The sequence below is a fragment of the Cuculus canorus genome, chromosome 4, assembly GCF_017976375.1.
Source record: "Cuculus canorus isolate bCucCan1 chromosome 4, bCucCan1.pri, whole genome shotgun sequence".
In the NCBI taxonomy this organism is placed as follows: domain Eukaryota; kingdom Metazoa; phylum Chordata; class Aves; order Cuculiformes; family Cuculidae; genus Cuculus; species Cuculus canorus.
This window is the reverse complement of record NC_071404.1, coordinates 19,913,089-19,927,987: the sequence shown is the minus strand read 5'-3', so window position 1 is coordinate 19,927,987 and position 14,899 is coordinate 19,913,089. Positions and strand designations below refer to the sequence as shown.

The following is a 14,899-nucleotide window of genomic DNA, read 5'->3' as shown; positions in this document are numbered from 1 at the left end:
ACTATTCTATGATTCTATGATTTTCCAGGTAGGTAGTAAGAAGAATATTTTTGTCATTCATTCATTCATTCATTCATTCATCCATCCGTTTAGTTATACTGTAGATGGTGATGCCTTTGCTAACTGAATCAAATTTTAGCATAGTTTAATTTGATCTTGGCTTTACTTATTTCACTGGGTCCATGTTTTGTCTTGGAATGGGTCCTCATTGAACTCAAGGCCAGTCTACCACTAAAACTTATTTAACTTTACAATGCTGACCAGATCATAGTGGAGACACATTCAGCGTGAAACTTGAGGAACAACCACAGGATAGGACAGTCTGCTTTAAGGCTTTCTAGGAACTGGGTTTGAGTCAAACTGGGATTGGGTCCCTAACCAAGGCAGATCACAGTAATTTGCCAAGAAGTCTGACTGCTGCTTTTTCTTTCTGATACATGCCAGGAAATGTTAAAGTTATGCAGGTTTTTACTCCAGAGGCTCATTACATGGCATGATGTCAGATATGCAGTTAGCAGATTTCAATTCTAGAGCCACCAGACTGTTTTCCTGTTGACATGGTGCACCAGGGCTGGAACTTTAAACTGGCTGATGTGCAGCCTGGTGTTCTGCATCTCCGCTACTCTGGCATTCTGGCCACAATGCTGACTGACTGTCACACCCTCCCTGTAGCCCATTTACTGTATGTGCTGGCTGCTGCCAGGAGGTATATCAAAATCTGCTTTTATACTTGAGTAGAAAATTCCTGTTACCTTTACTACTTTTCATTTTTAAGTGCTGACAGCCTCCATGAGACAAGTATCAAGAGTCCCTGTCCCAAAGAGCTTACAGACATAAGAAGATAAATGCGCTGTGAGGCCACTGCAGCGGAAAGAAACACATGGTTTCAAAGAAAATAAATTACATTGCAACAGGAAGACAGGAGAGAGGTGGTTTCATAAATGAGTGCTTGGCTTCTCTGAAGTCTAAAACTAGATTCAGCCTATAATGGAGTGCATTCCCACTAATGGAGGATCCATTTTACGTTATATATTTAGTTTGGATTTTTTTGTCATTGCTCATCCTGATGGCCCTGATCCCAGGCTCTCTACCTTTGCTGTAGGAGTTGCAGAAAATGTTTCAAACGGATTATCTAAATCCTGAGGTTCGCTGGTCCACCATTATTTTTGTAGCAGTCGCCATGAGTGTGGCTGCACTGTTGCAGCCCTCAGTTAGCCACACAACAACACTTGAAAATTTTGTGCAATTTTCTTTCTTTCTTTTCCAGTTTTTGTGATTCTTCATTTTGCCATTCATACTTGCCTACAAGTCATACTTAGTCCACAATTCTACTTTTAATACAGAATCTAAAGCAGAAATGTCTTCTTATTATTTCATCAAAATCTTAAGCTTTACTGGTATGCTAATGCCTTAGCATTTTTATTTGAGACTTGGAGTACTACTTCCCAGTCTGAGATTTGCGTACTGAAATGTTTTTATTGCAAGGAAGGAAGAGCAATATTAAGATTAAGGAGCTTTAGATAAACTGAAAGAAGATAGACATGTTGAGCCTGAGGGAGTTGGCTGGACTTTCCTTCCTTCTTTTTTTTACCTGGCAAAGCAGTGAATTACATGTAACAGTTATGATGCAAAATAAATCATCTGCACTTTTGGGAGGGAATTATGAACAGTATTTTCTGGAGTTTCCTGCAGGTTCCCTCTACCCACATTAAGCTGAAAACAAAAGCTTTTCTTCATAGTTCTCTAGGTTCCCAAGTCATATATCATCTCCTCTAACAAGTGGAGGAAAAAGCGTATTTAATATGCACATGTGGACTTAATGCATGTAACTTACTATAAAACAAACATGTCTTTAACATTTAGAGATATGTTGTGGTCTTGTTAGGCTTGTATAGCTCTTATTATTAATGGGAATAAAAGGCAGGTGTCTCTGTGAATACAAACAAATTACTTCATAGTTGGTTTAAATAAGCCCACGTTAGCCAAGAGAAGGACAATACTGTGTGAGTCCTGTGTTCTCCAGTATCTTATGCCACCATGGCACTCTGCTTGAAAAAAAATACTTGAAAGAACATCTCCTCATGTGTGCACACTGGAGGACATATGGTTCATTTCAACTTTGAATTTGAATTTCCTTAGTTTTGCACGTTTAACTTATTCCCTTAGTGATAGCTTAACTGCTTTTCTTTACTCGTTCTGCTATGTTTTATTACAGTTGTCTTAAAGTGAAATTAAAAGTATAAAGTTTATTAGAGGGATGGAAGAAGTAAATATTACACAGGCATGCACACAGACTTATGGAAGAGCGTGCAGTAGTTATTTCCATCACACTGTAATATAACAATGTCCATGTCAGTGAGTGAAACATTATGTTTTTTTCAGTTGAGATGTATGATCTCATCTAAAGTATATTAGACAGTCTGCTATGTTATGTTCTGCTCCATCTGGTCAGTCATTTAGGTTCAATAGCAAATATCAATGGAATTGTTTCTTATCAAGTGTTTCAGCGCGGTTAAAGCCCTGATTTGGTAAAATGGTCTGAAAAAGTAATTACTGTGCATATGCAGAGTTTTCTGGTTTTGAAGTTTGTGGCACCCAACCGTACTGAACATAAGCAGAATTAGAATGGGGAAAATGGAAGAAATGCAGATTTCTGTTGCTTCTACAGTCACTGGTTCACAGAAGCCCTGACCAGCTCAGGATGGTTGTGGCTCTTGACTGGGACAGAGCTCAGAAAGCAGCAGTTGTCTGTAAAGTCACCTGTCTTCCCTAAATTTATGGCTACCCGTGAGCACACTTGTCCTTCTATCTGTGCTAGCTTTTGCAGACTGCATTGCTATGGCAGAAAACAAGGGAAGCTTTTGGGCCATGTGCTTTGGAAGGCATAACATTTAAAAATGGAAGTGTTGGTCCCAGCAAGGTTATAGAGGGCTACCAAAGCAGTCACCTTGCTTTCTTATAAAATCAAAAGAGGCAGTAGCTTCAAGCATCCAAGTGAGATACTTAACTGATCCAATTGATTAAGGAAAGCATATACATACTTTGGCAGAGCAACCAGGGATTCTACTGGGCTGACCAGGGAGCAATAGAGAACCCAGGTTGGTTCCAGTGGTCAGTCCTTGTGAATATCCTAGTGGGTAGAACTTTTGTGTGGGAGTGTTTGATTCTTGGATCTCTGTTTTCTGGAGCGGCAAACTCAACTTTCCTTTCTTAGCAGCTTAGATTAATGGGATCTGATCTTCTGAGGTTTTTGAGGCCAGGAAAAGAGAAGAGTTGACTGAGTGTGCTAGTGAGAAAGAGTTTCTGTTGAGAGGCGAGTCTATTATTTTCAGCTTCCTGCTGCAAGAGCTGTTTGTCTATTTTGCTTTAATCATAGAATCACCAGGTTGGAAAGGACCCACTGGATCATCGAGTCCAACCATTCCTAACATTCCCTTAAACCATGTCCCTAAGCACTTCATCCACCCGTTCCTTAAACACCTCCAGGGAAGGCGACTCGACCACCTCCCTGGGCAGCCTTTTCCAGTGCCCGATGACTCTTTCCGTGAAGAATTTTTTTCTGATATCCAGCCTGAACCTCCCCTGACGGAGCTTGAGGCCATTCCCCCTTGTTCTGTCCTCTGTCACCTGGGAGAAGAGGCCAGCTCCCTCCTCTCCACAAGCTCCTTTCAGGTAGTTGTAGAGAGTAATAAGGTCTCCCCTCAGCCTCCTCTTCTCCAGACTAAACAACCCCAGTTCTCTCAGCCGCTCCTCCTAAGACTTGCATCATTAAGCAGTTTCTCAGAGTAGTCTACTCTCCTGGGAGTCAAGATTTTGGGCCCCACAACTAAGAATTTTGATGGTCCCTTTATCTCAAGTGAATGCTCAAACAAGTAAAGAAGAGGCATCAGGATAATTACTGTTTCTACCTATGTTTTGGTCTGATCTCAGTCCTTCTGTCTATGGTCCAAGAATGACTAGTGCTGTATGCCTCTGGGGACTCATGGAAAAGATGCATTTCGTGCTATATCTGAATTGTAACTCTATGAGGTATCTATGTCTTCAGGCTAGGATGTTTCTGAGCAGATATGCAAGTTTATATTTAGGTCCCTAGAGCCTTTGGCATTGCACTGTTGAGGTACTATTAGCCTTTAGGCACCTCCAGGTTGCGATAGTCACAAGTTCTCAGCAGTCAGTATAGCTCCTTTGGCATTTGGCACCTAAATTCTGCAGAAGTCTCAGGTGCCAAAGCTGATGGTCTAAACTGACATTGCTCCACTGACTGACAGATTTATGCCAGCTGAGAATGAAGTGGTGGTTCAATTTATGGGACAAATGTGCGGGTGTGTAATGGATGAGCAGTAGGGCTGGCGGTGCTAGGGTTCTTCGGGCCAGAGGCAATCTGAGACAGGAAGGCTGAGCACCCAAGCCATGTGTTCTGGTGCTTCTTTCCCCTGATTACCTTAAGGTCAGTGTTTTGAAGATCTCTTTTTCCCACAGTAGAGTGTGCAATGAAAAATTTGTGAAGTGATTCTCACTGGGTTTCCTAGTCCTGCTGTCATTCCGGTGAGCATTTCCACTCAGGAAGGAGAGAGATGACCATGACTTGATTGTTTTAAAAGTATCTTTGATACTTTGTTCCAAGTGTTGAAGGAACATGCAAATGACATTTTAGCCTGTAAAAATTAAAGAATTCAGCTAGATTCTTCCCTAAGAATCCAAAAGGTACATTTCTGCAACTGTAGTGTTAATTTATACTTCTCCACAACTAAGATGGGTTTTGCCCAATATTGTATATATGATAAGAAAAAGGGAGCTCATGATTTGGAAAAATTTACAGTCTTGGAGGGGAAATGGTAGAAAGGGTAGAAGGGAAGAATGTGCAGTAGAATACAAAGGGGGTTGTCTCCAAAGAGCATTAGCAATAAGGTGGCAGCAAGCAGTGAAACCTTATAGGAGCGCACAACCTGACAAATGTAGTGGTTTTTAAATACCGTAGGTGAGTTCCAAGACAGGACTACTTCACTTATTAGCAGGAAGCAGTAGGTCTTCCACAAGACACTGTTACTATAATTGGGCATCCTCTGCACATCCATGTGTGTATTTGCATGCGTATATGTAGAGGTTTATCTCTATTACAATTTGTTAAAAATATGTCTTCCCTGCTGCTGTTTCTCAACAGGAAGAACGTCGTGTGATATATCTGGAGAAAATCAGACCTGACACAACCCGAACAGAACTGAGGGACCGGTTTGAAGTTTTTGGTGAAATTGAGGAGTGCACAATAAATTTGCGGGATGATGGGTAAGAGCTTTTGAGATTACTTCTTCTTTGGGACCTGCCGTATGTAAAAAATTATGGAAGTAAGATTACTGGTATGAGAGTTACCAGTGTAAATGCTGTGACAGATGACATGCTGAGTTCAAAATGTTATTTATTTTCTTTCATCCTTATATATTAATCTTGCTAGTTGAGATTTCCTGTCCCAGAAATAAGCATTTAGCTGCTTGACAGGACAATCATGCTGATAAATGGATGCGGTACTTACAGCATTCCCACTGCTGGATCTTCTGCTTTCAGGAAAGGGTTACACTAACGTGCATTAACTCTTTTTAGCTTTTGTTCACAACTGTATTTTTCAATTGCAGAGACAGCTATGGTTTCATCACCTACCGCTATACTTGTGACGCCTTTGCTGCTCTTGAAAATGGATACACTTTACGCAGGTCAAATGAACCTGACTTTGAGCTGTACTTTTGTGGACGCAAGCAATTTTGCAAGTCTAACTATGCAGACCTAGGTACGTATTTTGCTGTATGTGAGTTAAGATACATAACTGGAACATCATAACTCAGGAGAATTTAAGGTTTGTTTCTTTTTTGTTTGCTGCTTAGATTATTTAAATGATTGGGAGAGGTTAAAGGAAATTGATTTCACTTACTGCAAGAAGTGTAAAAGCTCTACTAATCTGAGCTGGCTTCTTCAAGATATTTCAGACAGCGAAAATTTTTTTAAAGCTGATTTTCATCATTACCCAAAAGAAGTGCCCGATAGTCAATCATATATTTCCATATTGAAATAATAGCACCACAGAAAGCTCCCACATGCTTTACTGTTGATTACTATGCCGTACTGCTTGGTTCTAATGCCTGATTTATTTATTATCATTTATTTATTTTAACAGAGAACAAAGTAGATGCCTCACCCAAAAAAATTCATTATGATTCTTAATTTGCCGTGAGTTTTGCTGTAGATGTGCAAAACTTCCCAAAGACATTCCTTAACCATAATTCATAGTTTCTCAGGTTTGAAAGCTAGAATCGCTTGTGATCAAATCTTAGTATAGCAAAGGCCACTGATCTCAATGAGTAGTTATAGAATCATAATCATAGAATCATTAAGGAAAAAGACCTCTAAGATCATCAATTCCAACTGTCAGGCAGACACCACTGTGCATACTAAACCATGTTCCAAAGTGCCATGTCTATACACTTTTTAAACACCTCCAGGGATGGTGATTCCACCACTTCCCTGGGCAGCCTGTTCCAATGCTTGACCACTCTTTCAGGGAAGAGGTTTCACCTAATATCTAATCCAAACCTCCCCTGGTGCAACTTGAGTCCATTTCCTCTTGTCCTGTCACTAGTTACTCAGGAGGAGAGACCAATGCCCACTTCACTGCAACCTTCTTTCAGTTAGTTGTAGAAGACGATAAGGTCTCCCCTCAGCCTCCTCTTCTCCAGTCCCAGTTCTCTCTCCCACTCCTCATAAGACTTGTGCTATGGAGGAATGTGGCTTGGTTCCCACATTGTGCGTAACCATCTGTGTATGAAAGTGTCTCCTTGCAGGAACTTCCAGTCATGAAGTAAGGGGCTCCAGCCTATGGAGACCATAGCAAATCTCTTGGAGTTTGCTGTACCACTGATGTGGGGCAGAATGCATACCAGTATCCAGACTCCAGAATGCTGTGATAACTCCATGTGTGCATACTGGCTGCAATAGCAGATCTGGGTCTATCCTAGTCCTGTCTGGGCAAAAATATATGATTTTGTCTTACGCTGTGGGTCAGTGTGTGATGCTTCCACTTAGGATCATAGAATCATAGAATTGTTTGGTTGGAAAAGATCTTTGAGATCATCAAGTCCAACCATGTCTGTCCTCTACTTGCAAGGATGTTTGGAGGTGTTCAAACTCCTACAGCAGGAATGCTGCTATTAAGTGTATGCATAAAAAGCATGCAGACTACCAAAACATTTTCTGTAATATTATAATGTATTATAAACTCACCTCTTATTTAATTAGTTTTTAAAATGTAAAGTATTCACTAAATGTTAAACCTTTCTTGGCACATGTATAAATAGACTAAAGGTATGTGAGATACTCTTTGCTGAATAAAACAGCAAGGGGCATTTTGCCATTGAATCTATTATTAATCAGATATTGTGAGTTTTTATGAATAAATGGCCACAGTCATTAAAATATCTCATAACCCTGTAACAGAGGGCTAATGAAATCTTGTACATGCTGCCCTCAGCTTTGGCAAGGCAGGAAGTGAGTACAGATATATTTTTTCTAACCAATTGATGTGTTCTCAGAATAAATGATAAAGATGATATGCGTTGTTCACTATGAATATGCTATAATTCATTTTGGTGGCTAAACAGATAATGTAAAGCTAAGAAAAGGCAATTTACTGCTGAAGAGCTATAGGCCTGATGTTGAAAATATAAAAGGTAGCAAGGCATTTCTCGAAATGTAGGCTGATAAAAACAGTAAAAATAGATTGAAATCTTGACTTGATTTGACTTATTTTCAGCAGTGGAAGCCAGGGTCGTCTCTGTATCTCAGAAAATCTGGGGCTTAAAATAAGTTGTCTGAAGGAAACCCTCTTGAACATTATTCATCACTGGGAGTATTCCCTGACAGGTCTCTTCATACTGAGTGGGATTCCCTGAGTATCTGTGAGCAGAGTATTTTCACTTTGTCCTGCTGACAGCATGAGCTTCTCTACTTCAGACTGCTTTCCCTGTATTTTGCAGAGTATCTAATAGAGCTACATAAGGAAATGGCAGGGTGAACTTTAAAATTCATGAGCTAGTACAAGGACAGAGAGAATTAATCAGCTTTGGTTTGAGTACAGAAGAAAGAAACACTTGAAAATAGTAGTCAGAAGTTTAACAACTCTCCTCTGTGAACAGATATTGTCTTAACAGAACTTCTAATGAACATTTAATGCACAGTGTGTCTTATAGCAGTAGATGGGGAGTTCTGATTAGTTCAACAGAAGAAATGGCAAGAAAAGGACACTGTCATAAAGGAGCTGTGACACAGGAACTGAGGAGAGTAACTGTTGAGCACTGTTGACTCCAAAAGGAAATTTGGTGCTTGCATCCATGTCAGTAATTGCCATAGAAAAGCAGCGATGAAGCCACAAAAGTACAATCGCTCCTTTGCACTAGGAGCAGACTAATATCTGTGTTTGAGCAACTAGCAAAGTTGAAGCAGGTGTCGCAGGTCACAGGAGATGGACCATTATTGCTGCTGTGACTTACCAAGTATGCTGCTTGTATGGTGGTGCAGGGGTCATGCTATGAATTGCTCATGCTCTCAACAAGCAAACCCCAAGAAAGTCAGATTGGAAGCAAAAACAAATTCAAGGAGGTGTAGTGACTTGCACGAGACCCTAAGGCAGGGCAGGCAGAAGCAGCAGCGCCCACTGTCTGCACTCCCCACAGGCTGCCTTGGCTTTTTGCAGAACCAAACCCTGTTACCTTTCTCAGGAGAAGCTTGGATATTGGGTGTTGCAAAATAGCAGCTGCAAAGCGATGGTGGAGTTTTGGGTAAAGCATCTATCACAATTATCTTGACAACTTTGAGATCTATATATAGCCATATGTCAGTGCTCACGTTCATGGAGAAACGATTCTGAGTTTACCTGCTCTGTTAAGTGCATGCAATTTATGGTATATGTACCATTACCACCCTCCTTACCCTGATGATGTGTACAACTTTTGTTAAGTCCTGCTTCTTACCAGAAAGCTTTGTCCATGCTTAAAGCTTCTCTGATGGACATTTCTGGGCTTCTATCATGCCATTCCTGTAAGGCTGTGGTTGCAAGTGGATTGTTTCTGCAGTGCTTTGGCGCTTTTTTTCCTGTTGTACAGAGAAAATAAAGAAGTAATCACTAGCCATTCTTGCCTCTGAACTGAATTTGCTTCTCTTTGGGTTTCAGATTCAAACTCAGATGATTTTGATCCTGCTTCCACTAAAAGCAAGTATGACTCCATGGATTTTGATAGTTTACTTAAAGAGGCGCAGTGGAGCCTACGTAGGTAACATGCATCACATCTGACGAAAACGGAGGGATGGCGAATACCTCACGGACATCATGTCCTTCAATAATGGACAATTAAAAAGTCATACTTAGGAAGTTCTCCTACTTTACACTCTCTGTTCAAAACCATGGTTTACATGAACACAGCTGCTTGACAAGTGGAGAGGCAGGGTGGCTGTCCAGTAAGCACACGCATGTCCATGGGTGTCAGCTTTGCTTTCACGGGTGATCAGTGGTGGGGGAGCCGAGCATTCCTCGCAAGTTCGATGCAAGCCACGAGACATGGCAGCAGTTCCACAGAGATAGACATACAATGATGAACTGCAAAATCTGTACATATTGCATTTTAACAAAAAAAAAAAAAAGAACAAAAATTTAAAAAAACCAAATTTGAGAACTACAGCTGCTGATGTCTGGGAATCAGACACTGCATTATTTTTTTTTAATGAAGCTTCTCACAACACAGTGATAATACGACAATCCAGAAGAAACCACAGGTCCCAGAAGCCTACAATCTGTTTTAGATTTGTTTTAAGATTTTTTCTTTTCTTTGGGTTTTTGGGGGGTTGTTTTTTTGGTTTTTTTTAGTCCTTGCAGAAGAGAAAATTAAAGGCTCAAGCTTCCCTAACATTTTGAAGTTTCATCTTTTAATTCTGGCACCCATGTAAATGTCTACAACGTTGATCTTCCACAGCAAAATTTTCAAAGCCTTGTTAATGGTCAAATGTGCAGCTTGTTCAGCGATTTATTCTAATGAGCGGACGTGGTGTTACATCATTAATGAGAGTTGGATATAACTATCTGGGTGTGTGCACAGATAGTTTATTATTTGCTACATTCTCTAAAGTAGTTGAGTATTTACAAATGTTAAATGGAGTATTTTTATTTATGTACATACTGTATGACGTTCTTTTTTGTTACAGCTATGCACTGTAAATGCAGCCTTCTTTACAGAATCTGCTGAATTTTTCTTAATCAAGAATACTCAAATGTAATTATATGAGGTGAAACAATTATTGTACACTAACATATGTAGAAAGCTGAACTTAGGCTTATATATATTTGATTGTAAAAAAGAGAAAAATGTGTGGGTGAGGGTGTGCGCGTCTGTGTGTGCACGTGTGTCTGAGTGCAAAAATGCTTTACACACATTCATCCTTTCTTTGGTGAGCTTATATAAGAATTTTGTCAAGAATTATCCTAGCCCAAAACGTATTCTGCAGTATTTTTCCACATTTTTGTCATTGCTTGATTTTCTTTTGCAGTTTTATACACTGAATTTGTTAGGGGAATGAAATTTTCTCATCTAAATTTTTCTAGGAGATACCATAATTTTATGTAAAGTCTCTCAAATGGGTAATCATTAAGAAATGTTTTTATTTTATGTATCAACAGTAATTTTGGAACTAGAGGTCAAAAATCTTTTTAAAATGCTATTTTGTTTTAATTTTTGTGATTTTAATTTGATAAAAATATGCTGAGGTACTAAGTAAAGTATGATTTTTACAGTAATTCTGTGTCTAAACACTGTTCTTGAAGCCAGTAATCTTTTCATTGGCGGAGTTTAATGATGGTATTTATCTATATTTTTTACAGTTATGCATCCTGTATAAATACTGATCTTTCATTCCTTTGTTTACTAAAGAGACATATTTATCAGTTACAATTATGCTATTTATTATAAATTATGTGATGACTAAAATACTAAAAAGGCCAGTGGAAATTTTATACCTAGGATGCATGGCGGTTGTCCGTTTGGAGTGCGTGCTTCGTTTGGAAATCCAGCTTTTACAGAAGCAGTGGGTTGGGTTTTTTTTCTTTTTTTTTACTATGCACTAGCATGGCCTCAGATGTGCCCATGACATTGTTGCTGATGACATTGCTTCTGCTAAATTAAATAGAAACTTCAGGAAAGAAAAAAAAAAACACAAGAGTAAACTACTGCTATTGTGAGCATCAGAATTTCATCTGAACTAGCCTGAATCAGCAAAGTTTGGAATTTGCTTGCGAATGTATAGATTTGGTATTCTATTACTGTTTGGCATTCATGACTCTTCTTAAAGGTATGGCACACCTAACTATTTAATCTCCTTTCCCACTCCCAATCTTAGAAGACTGATTCCACCCTCATGCCGGTGCAGTTGATTTTGATGGCTGCATTCATTTTATCACCAGCATATTGTGTTCTGAGAGATTCCACTGTCTGTCCTGTCGGATGCTTGCTTGATTTTTTGGCTTCTTATTTCTCAGTAGATAGATAGCAATAAAAAAAAACGAAAAGAACTTTTTAGGAGGTTACCACTGTAACATTCTTTAATCTGTCTATTTCTTGTTGTTGCTCTGTAGGTTAAAAATGCAGGTATTTTAACTTTGTGTGAATGCCAAACTAAAAGTTTACAATTTTCCTTTCTGGATTTTAAGTATCTTCTGTTGTAAAGAAAACTATTAAAAGCAATAAATTATTTTTAAGAAATCAATATTTAGTATATCATATTATGTGTTCAAGGACCAGATGCATTACCTATTTTGCCTTTAAGTATCTGTTATTACATTTTAAATACATTCTCTTCTGCCCTATGTTGCTGACATGAATAAATTGGTTTGGGTTTGGGGGGGGCATTATTTATTTCTTCACCAAGCAGGCATAATGACATGAGTAATTTTTTTTTTCACTGGCCTGGCAAACATTCTCATCTTGAAGATGGCTTTCCTCTGTGGATTTACAAATTACATATGAAATTAATAGAGCTAGGACTGCTGAATAAAGCTATTTGTATCCTTTGTAGACACTGTAGTAGGTAACCCATCAAACTATAAACTTGGTGTTTCCTTTTCTTTTTTTCTCCCCCAAGAACATTTCAAATTAGCACATGTACCACATTGTCACCAGAGGCAAATTGCAGCATAGCTCTGTGTATCTTTTAGATGAAGATTGTACTGTTGTTTTCATGCTGTGGTAAGTACCACATCTGCAGTACAGGTAACAGAACTTGTACTTAGAAACAATGGTCTTTCCTAGAGCTGTAACAAAGTAATTCCTACAGAATGTAAAATGATCCAAATCCAAGCAGAGGGAGCCTGAAATAGAAAAATATCTATGTGGAACACCTCTGAAAAGCAGTTGGGGTGGCAGCACCAGGAGCAGCACTGAGAAGAAAGCGTGCCTCTGGGATAAAATACTTGGGTCAGTTGAAAAAAAAAAAAACAAACCACCACCACACTTTCTTCTCATCCCTTTAGATGTAAGCTTACAGTAGGTAATGATTATGTGTCCTTTTTGATGGCTGTAATGAGAACTTCAATCACTGTAGTGTAAGATCTGATTTATAAATGACCTAGAATAGCCATGTAATATAATGTGATGATTCTAAATTTGTACCTATGTGACAGACATTTTCAATAATGTGAACCACTGACCTGATGGAGCTACTATAAGATTTGTACAGTAGGTGAACTTGTAAAGCTATTGGTTGGACTATGCTGAACAGGGAAAGCGAGATATTAGTTAAGCCCAAGCAGGGCTGTTTTCCACCTGCCAATTCTACATGTACTTTTGTGGTTTAATTCATTGTATGAAAATTCCTGTGATCTTTTTTTTCTTTTTCTTTTTTTTTTTTAAATGTGCAGTACACATCAGGATCACTGAGCAAATAAAGGGAAACGAATGTTTCAAATCCTTTTCTGTTTCTCTTTTTTTGTCACAAGAGACAAGTATTCCATCCCCATGACTGGTTGTGTACTGGGTTTTCTAGTACTCTTTCTAATGGTTGTAATTGATTCAGGTGGTAGTCCAGATTGCGCCTGCTTTACTGCACTTTGGGCAGGGGACAAGAACCACTAGTTTCAATAAATTTAATGGTAGAAAACTGCCTTTCTTTAATCTACCTTTCTGCCATGAGTACCCAAGGCTGTGGATGGGCCAATATAAACTTGTGGGAAAACTTCTGAAAAATGTTTAGTGGATTTTGAAGAGTTGCTGGCTTGAGTTAGAAGAGAGTGGGGAGTGTAAGGTTTTTCTGCATGGCCATGCTTTGATCCAAGTTGCGCAGGTGGTAGGGACTGACAAATCCAAAATGGTTGGTGTCTTCCATCTCGATATGATCAATACCTGTACTATGAAGAAGCACCACCATGACAGACGTTCACCAACCTGTCTGTCTCAGCAGACAGCTAGGACCAGACAGGTAAGGTGGGTGGACAAGCATGCGTTTTCTGAGTCCTTCCTGAACCGTAAACAGTGCAGCATGGTGGGCTCCCCACACCAAGGTTTCCAATTGGTCAAGTAACAGCTAGTCAACGGACTGGTAAATGGTGTTCACAGCCCTCTCATTTAGATGCACATAAAAAGGAAAGGAATTGCTTTTCTTTGCTTTCCCCACGGTTTGCCCACAGGTAGCCAACATACCTTATCCCTGTTGTGTCGGCAGCCTTCTCTGGGACTTAGTGGCACAACATTGCAGGACTTGAGTCTTCTTGTCTTGGTGTGTGCCTCAGAAGGTACCCGAGGTGTGACGTGAGGTGCAGCAGTAGGCAGGCTGATTGTAATCTTATGGTGGAGAGGATTGCCTATCTCAAGATTATCGCCTCTGCTGTTTATTTTATACTCTGTAACGATACTTTTTCACTTGAAAAAATATTTAGCTTTTGCATTTTTACCATTTACTAATCGACACTGTTGTGCTTGGTTCTCACAATGGTTGTAGAGCGAAGTTCTTCACTGCATGGGGTTTGTTGTTTTGACTCGCTGCTCCTGATCAAATTACTGCTCAAAACATAGTGGGACAAATCTATCCCTGAGGTACTTCATCAGTATAAGGCATGAATTTAGCCCAGTATTTCTCCAGTTACTAGAGTTTTTAATTTGATTTGTTTATTCATTTCATACTTTTGCATAGCACTTTGATGCTTGCAAAAAAAGCACTCTATTAGATTTCCAGGAAAGTATTGTTTTTTGTCTCCTATCCCCTCATTTTGTATTATTAAGGCTTTTTGCATAAAATCAGGATCTCATTTATTAAGAAATCATCCCTTCCATTGCCTGTTCTCCTGGGTTACCGTTTTCTCCCATGGTGAATGCTGCAAGCTAAGCACCTGAAATCAAATTCAGGTGCCTCAGTTGAGTGGCCTGATTTTCAGAAATGCTGAGCATCTCGCAGCTCCCATTGACTTCAATTAGATCTACCCACTCTCAGCACTTTTAAAATCAAGCCACATATTTAGAGCCCCAATTCAGCACAGCATTTACATTTGTGCTTAAGTCCGTCCTGATTCAGCAAAGCACTTAAGCATGAGTGTTTTTAGATCCATTGAAGTCAAGTGCTCGGCTGCTTTGAATAAAAATAGACTCCTGGATTGGGGCCTAAGAATCCAAATACAGACACCAACACCTAATTTTAGGCTCTATTTGGAAAACTTCAGCCTTGCCTACTACCTTTAACCTTTAATGCTTAGAGGAAACTCAAAAACACTCATCAGGTCCCACAGGGAAGAGGAGAAGGTTTAGGAAAGAGAAACGGAAGCAATAGACAAAATTATTCCTTGTAGAAGATATTTTGAAAACTTTAAATCCAGCTCTAGTAAGATACC

General features: G+C 39.4%; 1 protein-coding gene across 4 annotated transcripts in view; it reads left to right on the top strand.

Annotated features, from left to right (window-relative positions):
- The window catches only part of PPARGC1A (PPARG coactivator 1 alpha), a 369,019-nt gene extending 356,129 nt beyond the window's left edge, over positions 1–12,890 (top strand). For all 4 annotated transcript variants that reach the window (XM_054065753.1, XM_054065754.1, XM_009565460.2 and 1 more), the window contains 3 exons: positions 5,162–5,283; positions 5,628–5,779; positions 9,212–12,890. In XM_054065753.1, the coding sequence (XP_053921728.1) occupies positions 5,162–5,283; positions 5,628–5,779; positions 9,212–9,315 (378 nt within the window). In that variant the 3' untranslated portion in view covers positions 9,316–12,890. The remainder of the gene's footprint in view (positions 1–5,161; positions 5,284–5,627; positions 5,780–9,211) is intronic.
- Positions 12,891–14,899: the final 2,009 nt, after the last annotated feature.